Genomic DNA, 22622 nt, shown 5'->3' with positions numbered 1-22622 from the left:
CAAGTACACGTGTTATCAGCAGACCAGTAAACGGACGTGACTGATAAGATGGCCTTCCGTTGCATTTGCTTGTTGTCGGTGCACAATCTCGGACTCGGGACTCGGAAAGTGAAACTTACTCTTAATTAAAAAATCGACACAAGTCCAATAGCAGCTATAAAACGGAATTGCTGAACCGTTAGCGAACGTGGCAGATTGATGAAATGAATCAACAGCAATCTCTGCCGACAACCGAGAGTTAATGCCTGAAAACTTCGTTCGTTGCGTACTCTTTTCGTCAATAAACACCGATCCCACCGAAGAGAATGGTTTGCTGGGTCGCAACAATTGTGCGTCGCATAATAACACCAAGATGCAATATCATAATCCCCAAACAAACGGCGCGAAAACACCCTCGTTGCGTGCTCATGGCCATGGGGCGAGGTGACAGCCTGCGGACGTTTATGCTGCTGTGATACCGGAAAGGGGGGGCACACTAACCCCCATGATGCTCTTACCCAGCTATTCTAGTGCGTAGTTGATGTATTTGTCTTGTGCTCTTGGTAGTCGCGTTCACTTCCTTCCCTAAGTACGTCGCATTCGTTTGTTAGTAATTCTGCTAAGCCTGTCGCTATCAGTGCCCCAACTCCTGAACGGGGACACACGCGCAAGATGCGTAATATTGCGTTGCACACGAGATTGCAAACATGTTTTCCTCATTTTTTCCTAAGCTTAACGTCGTGTTGTGTCGCTTCCTTAGCACTCTTCAATGCTCTGCTTCAATTATTGTACCAAACCACAAAAGTTCAGAAACTAATCAATCATATGATACAAGGCTGCCCGAGTTCGGCCTCGGAAAGGAAGGAAAGCATCTCATGCGTAGGCAAATGCGTATATCCCCCCGACCATGGCCACAACATTGCAGACATCAGCCGATCATCAAAAAAAAAACGAAGAAAGAAAGAAAAACCATAGCACATTTCTCCAAAGCAATGTAAGCCACCGAAACGCACATGAAAATCAGTTACGTAATGGCGCATTATCAAGCGTATCGGTGGAGTGTCTGGGGGCTTATTTCAAAACGCCCCAAGAAAGTGCGGCCGTGGGAGGAGCACGATTTTTGATAGTAATGCCATGTGTGGTCCGACCGAAAAAACTCCCGCACCCCCGAACTTGTTTGTGACGTTCGTTGCGTAGCCGGCCTCACTCACGCGGCTGCCACGGAGATGGCATGATAAAATGGAGACCGAACCAAGCAACCACGCATTACGGGGCACACGGAAGCGTGGAACGTCATACACTACGGGGAGAGATGTGAGCCATGGCTAGAGATAAAAGGAAAGGCTCGAAAAGAGGAAAAGAAAGGATAGGACGAGGGATAGGACATAGGCTGGGGCCGGGGCCCGGGGCGGTGCGCAGTGGAAAGGGTTACGCACGCACGGAACTGCGTAAGACGTTAGTGGTGGTGCTGCTGCTGCTGGTGGAATACAAAGCATGGCAGAGGGCTCTTTCTGTGGTCGAATGCCGCGGAACCCATAGTCGGTGGCGCTTGTTTGTTGGTGACACAATCGGGGGGGCCACAGCAACAGCAGCAGCAGCAGCAGACCCCCTTTCTTAATCGGCGGTACCTCCAGCTGTTGCCCAACACGCACCTTCCGACTCACCCACGTGGCTGTGTGATTGTGTGCTCCAGCTTGATTGGAAAGCATCTCGCATCTCGACTGCCCAAGCCCCAACATCACCGTCGCACGGTGAAAAAGGTTTCCGAACCAACGCAACTCTCGCGATGGATGATGGCGTGGTGGCTGTGGTGACTACGTTTTTGGAAATCAAGCTGGCATTGAAGTTTTGGCTCACGGTCACCAGAGAGGGTTACGGGGGGTGAGTCGCCATTTCTGGTTTCAACACCTCCAGCGGCTCTCTCGCCTACCGGCCGGGTCCGAATTAGCAATATTACCTTTGAAATATGTTCAAGTATTAAGTAGCAGATGGTTAAGTATTAAGTAGCACTTAACTTACCTTCCAAATGTCCGGCTTTTCACGATGACGGCCACGGTTACGGTATTCTATTTACAAGCACCCTCCCCCCCAAAACACACAAGAAACCGTGCCGCAAACTATTAACACTTTTTAGATAAGCTCTTCCGCAGTGTGGGCACCACAAAATTGGACGTAATTTCACGTAAAAACCACTTCAGAACTTCACTTCAAACAGCTGCACGATTCAGGGGAAAGGATAGCAACCAGCAATGAGCATACTTTGATGAAAACCAAACCAAAACTCTCCACAAAACCACGTGCGGCAGCGCCACTGCTACAAAATATAAAAGCTGACCACAGCAGGGCCCCAGGGGTCAGCAGCACTTTGAAATCTTCCCCCCAAAAACCCCAGACACTAACACGTAGCACAAAGTAGACGCAAACGACCGCGACCGCGGGAGAGATGCAGCACAAAACATGCCACGGTATTATAAATACAGCAGCATCACTCTCGGTGAATGGCTGCGAGTGGGGGCGCGAGGCGGCTGCCACGACGATAGGAACGGCGATCCGCGGGACACACTACTCTACGCTGGGCAGCTAATTCTGTTTTCTTCTGAAGACGCGGCAGCCACGGTTGGATTGGACCGACCGACCGACCGACCGACCGACCGTCGTTTTGATGGGGACACCAAGGAAGCCCTAAAATAACCGAACGAAAAGTTATGCTATTTCCTCTGTCCTGTGGGCTGGCCTGTGATAGCCTGAAATATCGTGTTCACGATCCCAGCGGGGGGTTTGAGAGCGGTTAAGGGGATCACGCTACTTCGATCTATGCTGGCGAGCGGCAACATAAACACAGCTGATTTTTTTCTGCTGCGGCCGAGATGGTAGTGGCGACACGTTACGAAACATGGTCATGGCCTTCTAGGTGTCCGATTTCCGATAGCGAGGTGACAAAGAAAATCGATCATCAACCTCGCGCATAAAAGGGGGAACGAAAAAAAAAACGGAATCACGCTCGTACAGCGGACTGTCACGGTGGGATCCGGATGCTCCAGTTGCTGGAAATTCTTCCCCTTCCGCCAACAGAGTTACACAACTTCAACCGAGCTGGTCTAAAACACCGTGAGCGAGAAAGAACAGATTTACCGAAAGCTCATCGTCATCACAGACGTCGATAATTCTTGTTCTCGTACAAGCTGACTCCGTAAATATGCTCTATGTTCTGTTGAATCACGCACAAACACCTGCACTGGCGCTACGTTGGCGAATCTTTGCAGAAGAAAGGGTGCACGGCGGATGCAACAAAGAAACAGCCTCCCGCTAACCACTCGCGACGTCGTGGCCAGCCTACTTTCCACTTCCGCAGGTCGGTCGAAAATGCACACAGCACACGCACCACGCAAATCACCGCAGCTTTGTTGCCCTCGGCACTAGTTTGGTATGTGGATGATACTACTTGGCGGAACGATGTACTAGCAGACTGAGTTTTGAGGAACGAATTTGGATGGATCGGAGACCAAAACAACGACAGGGTGACCCGGCGGCCAAGCAGCTTAGCTGTCAGACGAATCCCAGGGTCGTAGCTTCGTTTATGGGGCGAGTTTGCGGTTCGAGAAGGCCAAATTAACGGTTTAAAGAGAACCTTTTCACTTAATGAAAGTGCTTAAACTATTTGTCTTTTTAGGAAACATGGCTTAGACCAATTTTTACACTATTCCGATTGCCTACATCTCGAAGTTTTCACCGAGAACACGCGATGAAAACTCACCGTTTGTTGCGGTCCAGTTTGAGTAGTATTTTGAAAAATCTCCAACTTCCACAAACTACCAAAGTTCTAATAAAAATACCTCCACATCCCCGCGGTGACGCTGTTGCAACTAGGTTTGCGAACCATCAGAATCAGATTTAAAACAATGTATTTTTCGATTTTATTTAAAATATGGTTGATGAATATATAGAGTTTCTTTTCTGGTAAAAGTTCTTATTCACTTTAGGCATCCGATCAGGTCGCTACGGCTGGATATCAGGCACGTTTTTTAGAAGGAGAGAACTCCTTCATAGAACTATTCAACCAATAAAGCATTCAAAGATTTTCTTATGCACTACTGTAGTGAGATCGAGACGACGTTAATCGTCATAAATAAGGCTACTCCACTCGTTCAGGACATATTTGGCCGCTTACAGGGAAGAGGAATTCGAAAGAACAGTGTTCATCGGATAAAGCTGTCGCTATATCCTTGACATGTTGAGATTGCTGTTCGTACGTGGAAAAGTTGGAATGCAAAACAGCCGTTATACTGGGAGTGAGTATTTGCGCTTTGAAATGCACAAAATACCCACATTGATTCTGCTTCCCATGAATCCGCTTTTCGGGTCAGCAATTGATATAAAAATGCTGTGGCAGGCTTGGTGAGTGCCCTTCTGAAGGCTACCATGGTTGCTTTGGCGAATATCGTAAGGAAAGGATCCTCGACGTGGACGTCTTTCTATGGTAGTACGGCGAAGCGAATATGTATCATATTATTTTCCGACGCAACGATTTGGGGTTGAATTAAATTATTTTGGCTTATTTCGCACTGTTGCAGAAGGACATTGTTTTGTGGTTCTTCACTTGGTTGTTGGATGGAATTAATTGCCGCTGCTTTGCCCCGTTGCCGGCGCTGAATCACGAGGTTGTTGGTATTCTTCTTCCCTCTTGGCTTAGCGACCGATTTTCTCATTCGTTTATGTTTCAGTCGCTGTAAAGCATGCCTGCAGCATTTCTTGATGAAGTTTTCGGTTTTTTCTAGAGTGTAACTCGGATCCACATCGTTAACAATTTGATAAAACAGCTGTATTGTATTCGTGAATGAAACCATTGGGATTTTGGAGTGTCTACTTTCCTCCCCAGGTCCATGTTTCATTGTTCCGGTCCAGGAACACAATGTCAGAAATGCTCGCGTGAAAAATAGATCGATTACCTGATAACTTATGCTGTCGCCGTTTTCCCGTGGAAGATCTTTGTGTTTCTGGGCGAACTCGGACCGTATGACTCTCACGAACTCCTCCGAGGAAGCAGATGCCTCTAAGCGCTTCAAGTCTTCCAGCGAATCCACCGGCATTAAGGTACATTGCTGTGGGTCGTTTTGAATCAATTCCTCTTGATCGGTTTCTATTGTTTCGATTCTCTCCTTGATTCTATTGTCATGTTTGGTCATTTCTAACAGGGATACATATTTTTCGTTGAGCTCATCGTATGCTTCGTTCAGTATGCTGATCGTTTTATTGGCCACCTCCAGCTCGAGTGTTAGTTTATTGCAACGCATGCAAAGGGTCATGGTTCCTTGTGTTGCGAAAATCTAGCCGACAATAAAACAGACCTAGAAGTGATAAAACATCAAAGTTAATTGATAGTACATAGCTGACAACCGCACCGTTACCCGCTAACTATTACTTAAAGTGCATTTCGTACCAGTACTGTTACGGTTAGGATCCTTTCGATTAATTAGATTAATCTGCAGTTAAGTTGTTCCCCGCGTTTTACTCGCAATTAGTGCCTTGGAATATCTAACTGATAGGACCTGCACGGTAGATCCTTTCTGGAACACCTAATCACTGAAACCGGTAGTCCAGTTCGCTATCTTCACTTTTTCATTGACACTTACAATAAAATAGGAATAATTGGCGAGTAATATTCAGTTATTTTACAGTATTAAGAGGAAAATCGTCTCAAATGATTTTTCAGTCCGCGATGTAAACAAACTCCTGTTTGACAAGTATCGTGTATCCTTGAGTTGAGGGCGATAGGCAAGTGTTTTTATTGATTTTTTTTACCGTCAACTGATGTTATTTCAATAGTTTCCCTTATGATAAATCTACTTAACAACGAATTTCAGTTTCTCCCAAATATTAAATAGTTATTTAACTATTAAATTTCAATATATTTAACCCCCTTTTTAGTACATAAATCTTGCGCAAAACGAGCAGGCCTGTTTAGTACAAATTGTGTGAGAGAGATGCGGATATTCGTTTTGCCGCTAAGTGCCGGGAGTGCGAGCGAAACCGCAAGCTCGGTGCTGTCACAGCGCGTGCAGGGTGTCCTTTCGGGAAGAAGTTTGCTGTGGGAGGTTGTAAATAGATCCTGAAGATCGTATTTAATAGCACAAAACAGGGACATCCCGTCGCAAAGATGCCGCCGAAGAAGGCTCCAGCAGCAGCTTCGAAGAAAACCGAAGCGAAAAAGAAGGAAAAAATCATCGAGGTACGTACTTTCGTCGCTCCGCCGCTAAACAGGCGGTGTGTTTTTGCCACCTCAGACACGCCGAATCACCACTGAACCTTCCGGAAACTGTATCCTACTATTGTTTCCCCTGTTCGTGCTCTGCAGGATAAGACGTTCGGGCTGAAGAACAAAAAGGGAGCCAAGCAGCAGAAGTTCATCTCGCAGGTCGAAAAGCAGGTGAAGAGCGGCGGACAACATAACCTAGTTCAGAATGTGAACGTCAAGAAGGAGGAGAAGGAGAAGAAGCTGAAGGAGCAGAAGGAGCTGGCGAAGCTGTTCAAGCCGGTCGCCACGCAAAAGCTGGAGGTCGGGGCCGATCCCAAGTCGGTGTTGTGTGCCTTCTTCAAGCAGGGCACCTGCACCAAGGGCGATAAGTGCAAATTCTCCCACGATCTCGCCGTCGAACGCAAGTCCGAGAAACGATCGATACACTTTGATATGCGCGATGCCGACGCGAACGACACGATTGAGAACTGGACCGAAGAAAAGCTGTCCGAGGTCGTTGCTAAGAAGCACGGAAAAGAGAAAACGATGCCTTCTACGACAATCGTAAGTACCACCCACCCGGCCGGCTGGCAGACTGTTAATCGAATGCCTCTTGTACCCGTTTCGTAGATCTGCAAATACTTCCTGGATGCGGTCGAGCGCTCGCTGTATGGATGGTTTTGGGAGTGTCCGAACGGTGAAAAGTGTATCTACCGCCATGCCCTACCACCGGGCTATGTGCTCAAGAAGGACAAAAAGAAGGCCGACTCACAGAAGGAAGAGATATCGCTGGTTGACCTGATCGAGCGCGAGCGTGCTGCCCTGGGCACGAACCAGACGCGTGTCACGCTGGAAACCTTCCTCGCGTGGAAAAAGCGCAAGATCCAGGAGAAGAAGGACAAACTGCTGAAGGAGGAAGAGCGCAAGAAGAAAGATTACCAGGCCGGTCGCCAAAATGGCCTGTCCGGTCGCGAGATGTTCAGCTTCAACCCGGAGATGGTCGATTACGGCGTGGACGAGGGTGAGGCGGCCATCGAGTCCTATGGTCGTAACGAGGACGATGACGATACGGTTGAGTACAAGGAGCTGGACCTCAACATGCTCTCGCTGTCCATCAAAGAGGTAAGCTGTCAGCATACCAACAAACTGCACTGCAACGCGATCTACATTGCCGAAATGCTCCACTCGTTTCAGGTTGACGATACGGGCACGGTCGCGGATACGGATCGCTGGGAGAAGATGGCAGCAGATGCGGCCTCACGAACGGCAGCTGAAGAAAGCGCCGCTGCCGCCGCATCCAACGACAACGATGCCGCTCCAATCAACGAAAACCTATTCCTGGAAGAAGACCTGGAAGGTTTGGACGATGATCTGAGCGACGACGACGACGATGATGACGATGAGGACGAAGATGTTGGAGGTGAAAAATCGTGATAAACCTGCGACCGCGAGACATCTTGGGAAGCACAGGAGGGGGGACTGTTTCACCGTTTCTGCTTGTCCCGTTAGGAGTGCGTTTTTCTTTGCAGCAGCAAATTGCTTCCCACATATACCCACGTGCTAAACAGGTCAATAAAAGTTGAACGCTGATTTTAATGTTATATAACAGCTCAAACATTGATAACCAGGGGAAGGCTTTTCATTACACACCACAATCGGTGGTCGTGGAGTTTAAGCAGAAAGTATGGCAAAAACAAATCCTTTCGTTCAATGGATTCACAAATAAACTTTATTTAAATGTACATCTTCACCTCATCTTCATTATTGAATGCGTATCCTCAACAGATCTGTTCGGGTAGGATCTCTAGAAACGCTACTTTCGAGAGATTAGATACGGCAAAGTTACACATCGGGTGATCGGACAGCTAATCTCGATGTAATGGCAACGGCAAAATTCATCGGAATCAAACAGATGACCAGATCCGAAAGAAGGGACCAAGGATTCCTCTATGCTGCAGTTCATTTGTGGGAGAATATTTTTATTTTAGTTTAACGACACGATCCTAACGATCAACTATCCATCCCTACACGTATGTTACACTTACATTAAAGCCATCAACTCCGTTTTCTCCTTAATCTGTCCTAACATCTAACATAAACGTGGTAGATCATTGTTATTTTTTTTTTTTTTGCATTTTTTTGTAATTCACATTCAGCACCATCAACCGCTACCGTCATATCGCACTTCTCCGTTCCAGCGGGAAACGCGCTCACTACAGATAGCACGGGTCGTAATCCTTAACACGAAAAAGGGGGTGAATTTGAAAATCTGTCCGCATGGCCAACGAAATCGAACGAAACAGTTATGGCGTTCCAAACGCATAATTGTTTGAAACGTGTACATTACTGACTTACATCCATTGAACGCACATGGCTAGCAAAATATAATTATGCATATCTCTACATGTTAGGTGTACATAACATTAAGCAGAAAACGGATTACAAAGGACACCGGACACAGTGCAGGGGATGGGGGTGGGGAGGTACAGGTAGGGCCGGAACAAAATTAAAAACGAAACAACAAAGTGTTTGCGAGTGTCTTCAAGACGTGAGGCACAATCGCACACGTGTCGCACACGGCGCCCTTCCTCTGGAATGGTCGCGGGCGCGATATTTTGCCAATCTGTACAGAACCATCACGGTTTGCCATCAGCGGCTCTTTAGGCAGCCGGCGTATCCGGGATGATGGAGGTGAAAAACGTAATCACCAGTGTGCCCAGGAAAGACGTCATATCGTTGAACGTCATTCGTTGGCCTTCGGCGGCCACCTCTTCCATATTGTTTGGCGCCGTCACCTCAGTGCCAGCGGGCTCTCGCTGTTCTGGGGCTACCGGTACCTCTGCAGCCCGGTTGTTGCCACTGGCTGCAAGCTCTGTGCGAGGATGAGGCAAGGTTGGCCGGCTACCGGTGCTGCTACTGCCACTTGACGATGCATCAGTTCCGGCGGCACGTTCCGGTTGATTGTTCTCTTCGGCTGATGGTGCTACGGTGGCCGGCGTATGCTCTCCCATGTCCGGTGCATTCTGTTGCAGTAACGGTGCCTCAGGTACGTTGTTCTGCTGAACACCTGGCACAGCAGCCGCAGCAGCAACAGCAGCAGCAGCAGCAGCTGGTTGTTGGGCATTCGTGACTCGCCGGTCCACTGCCTGATAGATGCGATCGAAATGCTTTTTCCTGCAAATCCCATCCGCAAACGAAACATTATTTAATTTTAGCTATACAGAGGAAACATCTTTGAGGGCGACTTACAGATACAGCATCACGCCAATCACGAGCACGGTGAGGCAGCGCATGGGCGAAGAGTAAAGGTAAATGACCGTCATCAGGATAAGAACGCGGCACATGCTGAAGAAGACATCCAGCCAATCGTTGTTGTCTTGCTCTTCGACCACGATGTTCGGGAATCGTCGTGCAGCGCGGGCAACCGGTACTGCAGCTGCAGCACCTCCAGCAGGTACCTCTCCACCAGCAACCGCCTCCTGTTCGCCACCCTGACCGGCTGCTGGCGCGACTGCTGCTGCTGTTGCTGCAGTATTCGCCGACGTCTCACCGCCTGTTGCAAGAGGTGCCGGCGAACTAGAGTCGGAATGTGTGGCACTAGATGAAGAGCTTGGGCCAGCCGGTGCCGAAAATGGTGTTTGAACAGGTGTTGCTGTTGGTGTGGCCGTCGCTGACGAGCCGGCCGCAAGCGATGGACTGGTGGAAAGTGATGTCGGTGCAATGAACGATCCGGTAGCTCCCATTGCCGTTGGGATGCTGCTCCCCGATGGCATCATGCAGGGATAGTAAGCCGTAGGAAGGCCCGAGATGGCCACCGGTGCCATATGGTTGATGGGAACCGTAGGAACTGTCGCCACGTTGTCCGAGGAACCGGTAAACGTTTGCAATGATGCAGCTCCCGTACCCAGCGGTGGTAAAACACCTGACGGGGAATAGAGTGCACTAACATTGTTTTGTCCGGCATTTAACCTGAGGGGAGAAACAGGAGGGTTCACATTAGTGAAACATGACCGATATGACCGATGTGGGGATAAGAGGGAAACTTACAAATTGATGTATTGGTTAAGGTACTGCATGTATGATTGCTGTACCAGGTTCTGCAGGGCAGCCGTTTCCTGCATGAAGGCGGGCGGACCTGGGAGCGTCCTTAGTGCAGGCCGTGTGATGCGTTGTCGCAACCCTTCTCGATCGCTGGCTGAAAGCGAGCTTGCTAGTTGCTGTTCCAGTTCAGTATCACGTTCCCGAGCAATCGCTGATTGGGTAGCAGCATCACTCGACGGTCCATTACTGGGTACTGCGCTGCTGCTGCTGCTGCTGCTGCTTGTGCCCTGATTCTGACTCGTCGACATCCTGCCCGCAGTAGAGGATTTGCTTGGGCCACTGGTGCTTGTGCTGCTACCGTTGGTGTTGCTGCCGTAATAGTGATTCTTTGGAGTGAAAACTAGGTGCACTGTGTGCGCTTGTTGGCCCTCGTACTGTCGGAGCACATCTTTCAGTACCACGCTGTCGCTAAGCAGCTGGCCTGAGTAGATCAGCTTCTGTTCATCCGTACTCTGTATGAAGAAAGAAGAAGAAAAACATCAGGCACCGTTTGAATTTTAATAAGAATACTCATGATTTAGTTAAATTACGTTAAACACATTAAACTGAACGTATTGGTGAGGACTAGCGCTGACGTGGTCCAACAACGAAACGCAGCGATTGCGATAAGAGCAACACTGTTTGCCGTGCACACCCTGGAGAGCCACTTCTATTTCTATCGCAAACCGACTTAAAAAAACGGTCTTCTGGTTTAACTTTACTACACGCTCCTAACAGACCTACCGAATCTCAGCGGATTGACCACTAAAATGAACGGGATATTCCCCGGGAGGCCTGTAGTCTCGTAGCGAAGCTCCCGTTGCACACCGCCTGCTACGCTCGCCTGTATGCTTATCATATTTGGTAAACAATTTGCCAACTGTTCCCGTCTCCCGCGGTCCCAAGTTGCTGCCCTGTTCAGAGGGGGCTTTTCTCTTATCACTTCCCAACACAACGACCACCAACGCAAACGACGAAACCTATAAGGAGGATGGTTCATTCGCGTTGGATGGCCCGTGGTGGGTTTCATAAATAATTTAAAGAAAAAAGGGAGCCCATATCAATGGAAAAAAAGCGATGCAGATTGTGCGACCGTATAGGACCTTTCGGGTTGCCGCTGGTGACATCGACATGTGGTCTGTCTGCCCCGTGCCCCGTTGCAAACGAGCATTTAATATACGGAGCTGGAGAATTTAATCGAGCAACCACTGACACATTATCATGCGAACGATGTTGCGAACACAAACGCAGGGCTTGGTCCAAGTCCAACAATCCAATCCATTCGCTTCCATCAAATGATTCTTCGTTTTGCAAATGTTCGTCCTCGTTATTTCTTAGCTTTGGGTTCATTCACAGCGGAAGGTGGTGAACAGCACAATAGACATTCTCCTTTCATGGACTAGCATCTTCTCAGCAGTATGACAAAGAAGAGTGGCCGAACCAATCCAGAATAATATTTTCATCGATCACGTAAGGTTCCGACACCTGGAATATATTTCATTGAGCTTAGAACATTTTAAAAACAGACTAATGTTTCGTTAGATTCCCTAAAACGATGAATTATTTTAGTGTAGCGAGGTCAGCTGTTGGCGGAGAACAACTGCTAATCAATAAAGCGTCGCGACGGCCCCATATGCCGTCCGTACAAATGATGCAATCTTTGGCCCGCAGTTTGGGTTGCAGATGTGGCCCAAACGTCGCCATTGCCAAGCGAGAATGTTGGCCGCTGAGAACCACGTCATCCAACGGAGAAGACAAAAAAGAAGAACCGTTCTCATCACCGCAGCTGTGGCCATGGTACAGCAGTGCGAGGGACAACAACAACAAAAACACAGCAAAAACCAAACAACTGTGATTTGCACAACTGGTTCCATTACAGAGAAGACACGCAGTACGTGGCCGTACCGAGTACTCACACCTTACACCACCCACCAAACCTACAACTATCTCCCTTCGCCTGTTATGATGTGTTGAGCAATTATCTCAATACTTGTACAGGGAAACCGATCAAGGAACGAAGGTGACCCTTCGTGCGATCGTTACTCATCACGGTTCTCTCCTCCCTGCATCGCCATGCTTGCTGCTGAGTGTTCCACGCTTGCCACGATCAAATCGAATTAATTTGTTTTCTCATTCGACGAGACATTCACACTCGAGAGTCACGTGTCCCCGCTATCCCAATCTCCAATAAAGGGGATGATCTTCGAAAAATGTGGAATACCGATCACGATTCCTAATGAACCCGATGAGAAAAAAGGATCGAAAGCCGATAAAGGATATAATTTGCGCTTCGTGCTTACCGGTTTGCCTGGGTAAACCTCCGTCAGGTGGCCCTTCAGCCGGCGGATCGTCCAGGAGGGTTCACATTTGATGGTCAGGTCCTCGCACTGCTGGTTCGAGGCCTTCACGATCAACGTAACGTCCATCGTGAATGCTTCTGGAGTGTATCTGCCTCGTCCCGGTAGCGCGGCTACTGCTGTTTCTGTCGCCACAGATGACTGGATCGCCAAACTGCCTGAACTGGACTTCCGGATGGCTCTTTACGACGCTCTTGTAAACACACCGCAAATAATGCGCAGCACAATCCGTGTTTACGGTGACGATGATGATGCTGGTTCGTCTCACCACTACCACTTGCTGGGGGGCGTGAATTATGCTATCACGGACCGTCTAATGTTTGTTATTTTTACGCCTGCACAACGATGGCACGGAGAGCGGAGGGTGGCGACAACTCTCTGGAAATCTCGCGAACTGTTGCGGTCAATTTTGGTTTCGTTTCTCCGATGGCAGTAGTCGCTCCCTTGTAAGTGTCTGATTAGATTAACAAAAAAAAAAGAGACTTCAAGACGGGGCCTCCTTTGTCTCCGGTCCGGTGTGATGTTTGTTTTGCGTTTTCGCCCTTCTGGTCAGCAGAATCGGCTGGGGGTTTCCACTTTCCAAGCCCCGGGTGGGGGTCACTTTTACGCAAACTTCGACGCTTTTTCTCCCTTCTGGCCACGGCCTGAAGTGCTATTTTTAGCGATACAAAACCGTATCTCTCAATGTTTTCCTCCGTTTCTCGCCGAGAACCGCCGTGCTGCCTTCCGTCTGGTTCGGGGACCACAATTGCCAACAGGCTCTCCGAGGCCGATACGGTTTAGTGGCAGAGGAGACCACTAATTGGCGAGCTGGTAATGCACTAGCGAAGGGCGGGGGTCACGGCTTTTGCTACTTCCTGCATGCCAGGGTCAACCACCGCAGCGACGGAATCCGACGAGGACTTCTTCTACCAGCGCTTATCAGACAATCGACAACGAACGAACGAGTTTTTTCTCCGTTTTGTCACGGCCACTCCACTGGCTGGTTCCGGAAATCTGGTACGGCGGGGTGTTCCGACGAACGAACGAACGAACGAAAAAAGGCAGGCGCGCACAGACAACTAAATAACGGGGCTTTTGGGGCGGACCGGAACCGAATTGATCCTTTCACTCGTGTCCTCCGACGACCGAAGAGGTTTGTTGCACTTTCCGAGGCGGGCCACACGCACTTCAGGTTTGGATTTTCTTTCTGTTTCTGATTTTGTTGGACACAAAACGCAAGAAAGTCGAGCGAGGTCGTGTTTGTGTTTGCTCGGGCTTTTGTGGAGCTCGCTGATTGGTCGCCCAGCCGACCCACGTAACCAACCAACGTTCGGAAAACAAATGGAAAGTTCGGCCCTGCAACGGGTACTACACTGCTGCGGATAGATAGGAGACCGGTCGACTTTGCTTGCCGTTGCAGTGCCATAGATTCCTTTCAGCGCGCGCTGATTTGAATTGGCGGTTTGATACGAGTTTTTTCGCGAAAGATTCGCACCGGAAGATTCGAGAGATAACGTGAGCTTTTGGTGGTTTCTGCTCACGAAATGGCGATAGTAATGATCGCGTCGCAGAACACGCCAACTAAATAAATTGACCGGAGCATTAACAGCTCGGAAAATTTGTTAAATTGTCCAGTACGCTGTTGTACCACTTAATGTTTTAAGTATCGAGATTATTTGCAGGTTTCTCTGTGTTCAATTAGAGGAGGATTGTGTGTACAGCGCTTGCTTGGATTGTGTGTACAGCGCATTTACCATGCAGGTAAACTTGTACACTTTTCCACCTGTATAATTTCTTTAAAAATATGATCATTAGCTATCAATGGCGATTTCGCCAAACAAAACCAGTTTAATATTTTTATAAAATTGAGTAAATAAATAAAACCTACTGATTGCCTTGCCCCGGAACTACGGAACATTCTCCACGTTGTTTCCAGCCCGAAAGGAATTTCAAAAAAGGAAAGTGAAGTGCAGTCGTATAGCAAATGCGCTCTCGTTATCAATGCACTCCCCTACACACTCCTGCACAGGCAGCAATCGCACATCACGCAATGCTGGCCGTCTTTCAAGTTCAGCACGGCAGAAACCCGATCTACGAGGCTGTACAGCGTTCCTCCTGCATGTCCCCCGATCCGACCCGATCCTGTAGCCATGGGCGTACTCAACTATCTCCAAGATGCGGCTCGGCCTGCGCTATACTGACACTGATAAACGTAAAGTCCCTGTCCCTGGCGGCCGAACCGGCGCACTAGTACACAGCTCAGTCTAGCTTCATCCGCCGTACCGTTAAGATGTTTCGTATTTTAAAATGTAGTCAATACTTATCAGTGCGACAGTTTACACGCAGCAAACATGTAAGCCCAATGTGCGCCATCGCGTGCCCAGTATTTTTCCATCCCGTTCGGCCGGTTCCGAGATTTCGGTTCGGCGGGTGCCGAGATTCATTCAAGTGTTTGCCAAGGACGGGATGAAACCTGATAAGGAGTCAGCGAAACACGTTGCCCAGCAACATCTTCGCACTGCGCGATCTGTCTAATGTGGTGTGCCGTTTTCTTTTCGTCAACAGACAGGGAAGGTGATCGCCTTGCGGCGTGAGGATCAATCGGTATGGGAACGTCGGGCCTCTTTTCCGCCGGCGATGGTCAAGAAGCTCATCAAACAGGGCGTAAAGGTGATCGTGCAACCTTCCAACCGTCGAGCCTATCCGATGCAGGTAAGAATTGTCCGTATTATGCATTATTACTGGCGAGGTTAGTTGAATCCGCGTACAATGTAATGTCGATCTTCGCGCATTAACAACACGTTACATCCACGTTACATAACCGTCGACGTAAGCCACGTACGCCGCGAAACCAGATCGATGAAGTTCAGGCAAACCAGTTTAACGACTAAGTCAATGTCTGAGATGGCCGACGGTCTTATCGACCTCCGGGCGCTCTTGCCACTACAGGCATCGTGTGATAACGGTGGCCATAAGCAATAGTGCAATATACCGAGCGGAATGGTTTTTCTGCCCTCGAATGTCCTCGCGTTGTAGCTCGACTTGTTTACCTTGCCAGCCATTGGCCGCTCGTGGCGGGCCCCTTTCGTTGGCAGAGATGGCGATAAGCAGCAATGAGTGGAGCAGATAGGCTGCACAACCATTAATGCAAGTGCAACAAGTGCAAAGTGATCTCTGATATGTCTTCGTAAAAACCAGGCCATATCAAGCTGCCCACAACCACAACGAACACGTGCTTCTCTGTGCTACATTCAGTACTCAAGAGCAACAAAATGGTCAATTTGAAAGCGACCAATGGCGCGTACTTCTCTGCTCCTGCTCGTATTTTAATAGCCACTTCACTTATCGCTATCTGTTCGGAAAATGATGTTATTAGTACAATTTGATTAAGCTCGATATCGCCTCGTTCCGCTCCCGATAAGGACGAGACAGTGTTTGTGACGGTGGTTGGCAACTGCTCTAACCGTAGCCTACGGACACAAGATAAAATGGTATGGCCAATCGCTATCTGTGACGGAGAGAGGCTTCCTTTTCTCCAGATACGTCACTTGGCCAGACGCTCGGGTCTTCGGACCGTGAGCTGATAAGGAGTAGGCCGCCGGCTTAAGTCACGGTACACACCTCCCGCTGATTGTGCGGCGTAGCAGTTGTCTCTCTGTCCGTTTCCAAGCAGATCGTTTTGCTGCTTGTAATGAGGGCGGCGCTGACTGGTGATAATGCTCAATGAATTGACCATTGAATGCGGGAAGTCGATGCCTATCGTAGTCAGTGAATGGTGATTTTTGTCAGGCGATTGACATTCTTGCAACGGGGAACACAAACAACGCACACGCGATCGTGGCGCTACTGATAAAGAAGAGCCTGTCCAGCATGTGCGTATGGTGCGTCATCTTATTGCGCGGCTTGGGCTGCATTTGGCTCTAGTACTACTACGCACTACATATTGGAGGGGAAGGACTGGATTTGTTTATTTGTTGTGTCCCACTTTTTTACGATCCTCCAGGGAGCTGCGTAGTTCCGATATGTTACAGGAGGAATATAACCACACTATACTTAGAGAAGAATGCTAATATAATTTATTAACGATTTACTACATTCAACTCTTGTTCCATAGGCTTACCTCAATGCCGGTGCGACGGTACAGGAAGATATTAGCGAAGCTTCAGTGATCTTCGGTGTCAAGCAGGTGCCGGTCGATGCGCTGATCCCTCAGAAAACCTACTGCTTCTTCTCGCACACGATCAAGGCCCAGGAATCGAACATGCCTCTGCTGGATGCCTGTCTCGAGAAGAACATTCGGTTGATCGATTACGAGAAGCTAATGGATCGGAATGGCCAACGATTGGTAGCGTTTGGCAAGTATGCCGGTGTTGCTGGAATGATCAATATCCTGCATGGACTCGGGCTGCGGTTGCTGGCCCTTGGTCATCACACTCCATTCATGGTAAGCTACACATGTCTGATTCTGGCATTCTATCGGTAGAACGATGCTGTTTGTTTTTCGATGCGATTTGCTTTCATCCGCAGCACGTGGGCCCGGCTCACAACTATCGTAACTCGTCGATGGCACGGCAAGCGGTGCGTGACTGTGGCTACGAGATTTCGCTCGGCATGATGCCAAAATCGATCGGTCCCCTGACGTTCATCTTCACTGGTTCGGGCAACGTGTCGCAGGGTGCGCAGGAGGTGTTCCAGGAGCTGCCGATTGAGTTCGTACCACCGGAAATGCTGCGCAAGGTGGCAGAGCACGGTTCCACCAACAAGCTCTACGGTTGCGAGGTCAGCCGCTCCGATCATCTGGAGCGCCGCGAAGGTGGTGGCTTCGATCCGGTCGAGTACGATCAGTATCCGGAGCGATACATTTCGACCTTTAGCAAAAACATTGCACCGTACGCTTCGGTCATTGTGAACGGTATCTATTGGGCAGTCGGTGCACCGAAGCTGATCACAATTCCGGACGCGAAGAACTTGCTGCGTCCGGCCAACACACCCTGGCTGCCGACGAGCCGTGGTTCACCGGCGCTACCCCACCGGATGCTGGCCATCTGTGACATCTCGGCCGATCCGGGCGGTTCGATCGAGTTCATGAACGAGTGTACAACGATCGACACTCCGTTCTGTCTGTACGATGCCGATCGGAATAAGGACCAAAAAAGCTTCAAAGGACCGGGCGTGCTGGTCTGTTCGATCGACAACATGCCAACGCAGCTGCCCCGCGAATCGACCGACTTCTTCGGCGAGCTGCTGTACCCGTACGCCTTGGATATTCTGCAGAGCGATGCGGCACGACCGCTCGAGGATCATAGCTTCTGCCAGCCGGTGGAGGGTGCGATCATCTGCAGCAACGGTCGGCTTACTCCGTCCTTCGAGTACATCAACGAGCTGCGCGAATCGAACAGCCGGTCACGCCACAAGACCGAAGGATCGAGCATCGGCAAGAAGCGTGTGCTGGTGCTGGGGGCAGGATTCGTTTCTGCACCGCTCGTGGAATACCTGCACCGTGAGTCGAGCGTCAACATTAAGGTGGCTTCCCAGTACAAGGAGGAAGCGGATCGATTGGCCCAACGCTATCAGGGCGTGGAGTCGGTGTACGTGAACGTTCAGGACGAATCGGCAAATCTGCAGAACCTTTGCGAGCAGAGTGATGTGGTGATTTCTCTGTTGCCCTACTCTCTGCACGGTCTCATTGCCAAGCATTGCATCGCGGGGCGTACGCACCTGGTGACGGCAAGCTACGTGAACGATGAGATCAGTGCTCTGCATGATGCTGCCCGTGATGCGGGTGTAACGATCATGAATGAGGTCGGTTTGGATCCCGGTATCGATCATCTGCTGGCGTTGGAGTGCATTCAGGATGTGCAGGAGAATGGTGGAGTGGTCGAGTCATTCGTCAGCTTCTGCGGTGGCCTCCCGGCACCGGAACACTCGGACAATCCGTTGCGTTACAAGTTCTCTTGGTCGCCCCGCGGTGTCCTGCTCAACACACTGTCAGCCGCCAAGTATTTAAGCAAGGGCCAGGTGGTGGAAATTTCGGGCGGTGGTGATCTTATGTCCGCCCCGAGGGAGCTTGACTTTTTGCCTGGATTTGCGCTGGAGGGTTTCCCGAACCGAGACTCCACCAAGTACAAATCGCTGTACGGGTTGGCCAACATCAACACGCTGCTCCGCGGTACCATCCGGTATAAGGGCTTCTCGGATACGATCCGACCGATGCAGTTACTGGGATTGATTGATCCTAACCCTCACCCGCTGTTGCACCCGCACGGACCAGAGCTAACGTGGCGGCAGCTGATCGTGAATCTGTTGGGATTAGCCGATTGCGACATCTTCATCGAGAACCTCAAGTACCGTCTGGCGGAGCGCGTCGGTCCAATCGATGGCCTCGAGGAGCTTGGTTTGTTGGAGAACGTCCCGGTGGAGAAGATGGGTTCGCCTCTTGATACACTCAGTCACTTTCTCTCGAAGAGACTTGCCTTCGGTAAGATAGCTTCGGATAGCTTGTCAGGTACTTGAAAAGCTGGTCTCTTAAGTGTTGCTCTCTTTGCTCCATGTGCAGGTGATAACGAGCGCGATCTGATCGTGCTGCGCCATGATGTTGGGATTCGCTGGAGTGATGGAAGGCGCGAAGAACGGGGCATCAACTTCGTGGTGTACGGTCAACCGGCGGCACAAGGTGGACATTCGGCGATGGCTAAAACGGTCGGATTCCCGGCGGCAATTGCTGCTAAGATGATCATTGATGGTACGTACACAGTGATCAGCACGTTATTCTTTGTGGTACCTTAACATTTCCTATTTGACTTGTCCCCCCACAGGTGAAATCCAACAGCGTGGCGTTGTACTTCCGTTCACGGCCGACATCTACCGGCCCATGTTGGCCCGTTTGGAACAGGAAGGTCTTACGGCAACGACGACAACGAAGGCACTCTAGAGCGGAATTGCAGTGCGGGTCAACGTTACCTGACAGAGACAAATCTGGTCACAAAGTGCCCCCCCCCCCCCCCCCCATTCTACCACATTCTCAAACCGATCGTCAATGTGAAGGACATGCGTTTAACTTTATGTTTGCTGTTTTTGTTTAATTTGAAGAAACATAATGCATAAAATAAAATATAAGTTAAGAAAAAACGGACAATGTTCATATTTCTTTGAGATTCTTTCATCTGTTTAATAGGAATGGAAATACGAAATGCTTTCATACGGTTGTAGCCATTCCAGTGATGTTCATATAGGTTCTGAGCTAGCGAATAAAAATTCCCTTTAGCGTACATCAAGCAGCACCGAAATGCACATGCACCGCGAGAGAAAAACGCTCATACGCTTTCATGCAGAGAGCATTACACTGCGTTCATTCGTTTATTGAAGAGAAGGCAGCTACATGACTCGTTTAGGGAAAAAAACGAAAGAAAAGCAATTCTTATCAGTCCTCCCTTTGCGAACTACCCCCATCGACACACGATGCAAGCGGAATTCATTCGATTGCAGCGCTCCTCTCTCGCGGCGCCAGAGTGTGCCAGAGCAAAAGCGACAACCACAACGCGGCTGCTGTCTACCATTTATCGCAGAACGAACCGTTTGCTGGCTTCGTTCTCGACCGCATTACTCGCTTACGAGCCTTCGAGTGGAACGGAACGGAGTTCGGGCTAGTTCATTCGTAGACACCGTTCTGCTCGTGGGAAGACCAGCTGGTGGCACGGCATACAGTTAAGCCAATTAGGTTCCGTAGCCCTATTTCTCCCGGGACTGTGACTTGTACTGCGTGCAATTGCACCATTTATTTAGTGTTATTTCTTCAGACAGAAGTGTCGTTAGTGTTCAGTTGTGTTATCAAGGATCTTTTGTCCAAAATTGACGCACTTTCCACCAGAGGGCGCACGGCTACTTAAAAGAAGAAGATCACCCCCCCTCCTTTGGGTTGCGGTCTATCGCACTGGCGTCGTCGCTTCTAATCTGCGCCGAAGTTTCCTATCGTGGTGAGGTCCTGGACCCGGAACTGCGATAAGGTCTCCCGGTGGCTAGTGACAAGTGGGGCCCGAAAAAATCGTGGGCCCAAGCTGACCCCCTAGACCCCCTAGACACACGTAGTACGTTGCCGCGTAAATTTCATCGCCAGTGTAGTGTGACGACACCGCCATCCTGTGGCTATACTCGGCAATTAGCTTCGGGTGCCCTTATCAATATGTTGCCCCGCGTTGACGTAGCCGAGGTCTACGAAACATCATCCGAACGGCGCACCAACCCGACCGTGGATTAGTGTGTGCATCATCATCGCGCATCTCGACAATCGGCGACGGTACCCCTTGCCTTCGGTTACGCTCTCGCTCTGGAGCCCTACAATATATGTGTATCAGCCCCCCCGGCCGACGTGTGGGGTTGTTTGATTGTGGGCCACACGGTCGCTCCTCAGTTGATCGCGAGGCGCCACACCGTACGCATCCGCTAGACCGGAATCGGATGCCCGCCGACTTCCTGACGCAGACTGTGCACTCTTATGCTTGGTAATTAGTGTACACGAGTACGTGCGGGCGTGTGTGCGTGATCGTGTGCCCGAAAGGCTAATCATTGGCTGCGCGTTCCACGTGCGCCACGCAGTAGCTCCACCGGAACAGACCGGGGCTCGGTCCCAGCGAGTTTGACTCAACGGTGCTGATCGCAACAAGCGGCTGCACGATGATCGGCATAAAATACCTGAATGATGCCCACCTTAAGGGGTTCGAAAAGTACAAGGTAAGAACGAGGCGCAATAGTAAGGTGTATGAGGTGATGTGATAAGTGACCGCCAGACACGGCCTTGTTTGTCAGCTGATTCTCGTGCAAGTTTTCGGATGCTGGTGCGATCCTCTGTATCTGTTTATGTGTATTCCCGTGTGTATCTGGATGCTTGATAGAAGCAGTATGTATGCGTGAGCGTAACAAATGGATTACCCCTTTTCACCCGCACCGTATTTATTGTGCACGATCTCGCGCCCGACAGCTAGTGGTACCGGCAGCAACGACGACGATGATGACGACTACACAACACACCGTACACGTTCGTAGCTCCATACACGCTTGTTGTGAGCCGTGGATAGCGTGATTGGAGATGATTGGGGGTGGGTAGCGCGATAAGAATGCAGTCCCGGCTTGTCTTATCGGAGGAAAGTCGTCGGAATATCCCGCACCGTAATCGTAGCCTAATATATGGCGGCAGTTATGCGGGGTTAAAGTCCCTAAAAATGGAAACAATGGATTAAGATAAATTGGACTCCACGAGCAACCAACCACGAGTACCATGCGTGGACCCGCACGTCCCAGTTTGATCGTCTCCCAATCGACACTCAATTCGATTGCGGCATAACGATTAAGTTGAGTTGAGGGGGTTCACATGCACCGGCCCGTTGGTGTTCTCCCTTTTCATACAGTAATGACCTTACAGAACAAGTTCTTTTCAAGAACTCGATTCTTCACGGCGACTTATATTCCAAATTCCTTATCCTCATGTTCATCTTTATTGTGTTGAGATGGCAATGGTGGCTCTGCATGATGTAGCTCCGGTCATCGCGTCTTTATGTGATTCTCATTCTAGCCGGCTTGTTACGACAACAGGCCTCCGCGCTAAGTGAATGTGATTATCGCTTTTTGCCGCACGCCAGCGTCGTCAGCTTGCATATTTATTTTTTGCACTCCCCCCCTTCTTTACCTCACAACCACTCAGAACGGGCGCTGGAAGAGATGGATTGCTGCCTCTCAAATCAAGCAATATTCGTCTCATTTCCGTCTTCGTGGACCCCGCCAACCGGAGATTCCGCGAGTGAATCCGCGAACATCGTACGAACCGCGGTGACGGAACGACTTGGAATGGCGCGCTGGAAAAAGGGGGGAAAAACAACAACAACGTTGTTTTGTGCTGCCACACGGCCTGATGCGAAACAATCGGCATCACTGTTGTGCTACCTCGCGGGAACGACCTCATTCTAGGCACCTTCGTTACGAGCGCACGATGCCGGTTGGCG

At 49.8% G+C, this 22622-nt stretch overlaps 6 protein-coding genes across 16 annotated transcripts in view; 3 read left to right on the top strand and 3 right to left on the bottom strand.

The window, feature by feature from the left end:
- The window catches only part of LOC126570526 (solute carrier organic anion transporter family member 4A1), a 28868-nt gene extending 25390 nt beyond the window's left edge, over positions 1 to 3478 (bottom strand). Inside the window, exons 1-2 of one of the 6 annotated variants that reach the window (XM_050228335.1) lie at positions 3422 to 3478; positions 1999 to 2194 (exon numbers count right to left, since the gene is read on the bottom strand). The gene's annotated coding sequence lies outside the window, so the exon portion shown is untranslated. The other 5 variants (XM_050228333.1, XM_050228332.1, XM_050228337.1 and 2 more) reach the window with 5 other exon arrangements.
- A 508-nt stretch (positions 3479 to 3986) lies between these two features.
- LOC126569313 (uncharacterized) lies at positions 3987 to 5672 on the bottom strand. The gene is made up of 2 exons (XM_050226297.1): positions 5417 to 5672; positions 3987 to 5324 (listed from the first exon to the last, which is right to left on the bottom strand). Exon 2 carries the CDS (start codon positions 5280 to 5282, stop codon positions 4452 to 4454), a length of 831 nt encoding a protein of 276 aa, XP_050082254.1. The 5' UTR covers positions 5283 to 5324; positions 5417 to 5672; the 3' UTR covers positions 3987 to 4451.
- A 352-nt stretch (positions 5673 to 6024) lies between these two features.
- Positions 6025 to 7953, top strand: LOC126573335 (zinc finger CCCH domain-containing protein 15 homolog). Its single transcript, XM_050233357.1, has 4 exons — positions 6025 to 6205; positions 6332 to 6775; positions 6842 to 7333; positions 7406 to 7953. The coding sequence occupies exons 1-4, from the start codon at positions 6134 to 6136 to the stop codon at positions 7643 to 7645; spliced, it is 1248 nt and encodes a 415-aa protein (XP_050089314.1). The 5' UTR covers positions 6025 to 6133; the 3' UTR covers positions 7646 to 7953.
- A 216-nt stretch (positions 7954 to 8169) lies between these two features.
- LOC126573334 (uncharacterized) lies at positions 8170 to 13894 on the bottom strand. 2 transcript variants are annotated; one of them, XM_050233355.1, is made up of 4 exons: positions 12592 to 13894; positions 10259 to 10764; positions 9461 to 10180; positions 8170 to 9385 (listed from the first exon to the last, which is right to left on the bottom strand). In XM_050233355.1, the coding sequence occupies exons 1-4, from the start codon at positions 12715 to 12717 to the stop codon at positions 8872 to 8874; spliced, it is 1866 nt and encodes a 621-aa protein (XP_050089312.1). In that variant the 5' UTR covers positions 12718 to 13894; the 3' UTR covers positions 8170 to 8871. The 2 variants fall into 2 exon arrangements, with proteins under 2 accessions (XP_050089312.1, XP_050089313.1); XM_050233356.1 differs by lacking the exon at positions 12592 to 13894 and adding an exon at positions 11036 to 11135.
- A 1002-nt stretch (positions 13895 to 14896) lies between these two features.
- On the top strand, positions 14897 to 19758 carry LOC126581398 (alpha-aminoadipic semialdehyde synthase, mitochondrial). The gene is made up of 6 exons (XM_050245012.1): positions 14897 to 14983; positions 15196 to 15342; positions 16745 to 17074; positions 17158 to 19108; positions 19187 to 19372; positions 19446 to 19758. The coding sequence occupies exons 1-6, from the start codon at positions 14921 to 14923 to the stop codon at positions 19559 to 19561; spliced, it is 2793 nt and encodes a 930-aa protein (XP_050100969.1). The 5' UTR covers positions 14897 to 14920; the 3' UTR covers positions 19562 to 19758.
- Positions 19759 to 20185: 427 nt separating this feature from the next.
- Positions 20186 to 22622, top strand: part of LOC126569287 (ethanolaminephosphotransferase 1) — a 6499-nt gene continuing 4062 nt past the window's right edge. For 3 of the 5 annotated variants that reach the window (XR_007607792.1, XR_007607791.1, XM_050226261.1), the window contains exon 1: positions 20188 to 21357. Coding sequence is in view for 3 of the 5 variants with exons in the window: in XM_050226261.1 (XP_050082218.1) it covers positions 21301 to 21357 (57 nt within the window). In the remaining 2 variants the exon portion in view is untranslated. Of the gene's footprint in view, positions 21358 to 22622 lie in introns of all 5 variants that reach the window. The other 2 variants (XM_050226262.1, XM_050226263.1) reach the window with 1 other exon arrangement.

The sequence above is a fragment of the Anopheles aquasalis genome, chromosome 2, assembly GCF_943734665.1.
Source record: "Anopheles aquasalis chromosome 2, idAnoAquaMG_Q_19, whole genome shotgun sequence".
Classification (NCBI taxonomy): Eukaryota; Metazoa; Arthropoda; class Insecta; order Diptera; family Culicidae; genus Anopheles; species Anopheles aquasalis.
Note: the sequence above shows the minus strand (reverse complement) of the source record. Positions and strands in the feature narration are given on the sequence as shown.

Bases quoted from the DNA above. Each gene is read 5' to 3' on its own strand.
- LOC126573334 (XM_050233355.1), bottom strand. From the start codon at position 12,717: ATGGACGTTACGTTGATCGTGAAGGCCTCGAACCAGCAGTGCGAGGAC. The intron at 10,765-12,591 runs GTAAGCACGAAG...TTCTTCATACAG, and splicing joins AGGTTTACCCAGGCAAACCG to AGTACGGATGAACAGAAGCT. The intron at 10,181-10,258 runs GTAAGTTTCCCT...TTCTCCCCTCAG, and splicing joins CTTAACCAATACATCAATTT to GTTAAATGCCGGACAAAACA.
- LOC126573335 (XM_050233357.1), top strand. From the start codon at position 6,134: ATGCCGCCGAAGAAGGCTCCAGCAGCAGCTTCGAAGAAAACCGAAGCG. The intron at 6,776-6,841 runs GTAAGTACCACC...CCCGTTTCGTAG, and splicing joins CGATGCCTTCTACGACAATC to ATCTGCAAATACTTCCTGGA. The intron at 7,334-7,405 runs GTAAGCTGTCAG...CACTCGTTTCAG, and splicing joins TCTCGCTGTCCATCAAAGAG to GTTGACGATACGGGCACGGT.
- LOC126581398 (XM_050245012.1), top strand. From the start codon at position 14,921: ATGTTTCGTATTTTAAAATGTAGTCAATACTTATCAGTGCGACAGTTT. The intron at 15,343-16,744 runs GTAAGAATTGTC...CTTGTTCCATAG, and splicing joins GTCGAGCCTATCCGATGCAG to GCTTACCTCAATGCCGGTGC. The intron at 17,075-17,157 runs GTAAGCTACACA...TTTCATCCGCAG, and splicing joins GTCATCACACTCCATTCATG to CACGTGGGCCCGGCTCACAA.
- LOC126569313 (XM_050226297.1), bottom strand. From the start codon at position 5,282: ATGACCCTTTGCATGCGTTGCAATAAACTAACACTCGAGCTGGAGGTG.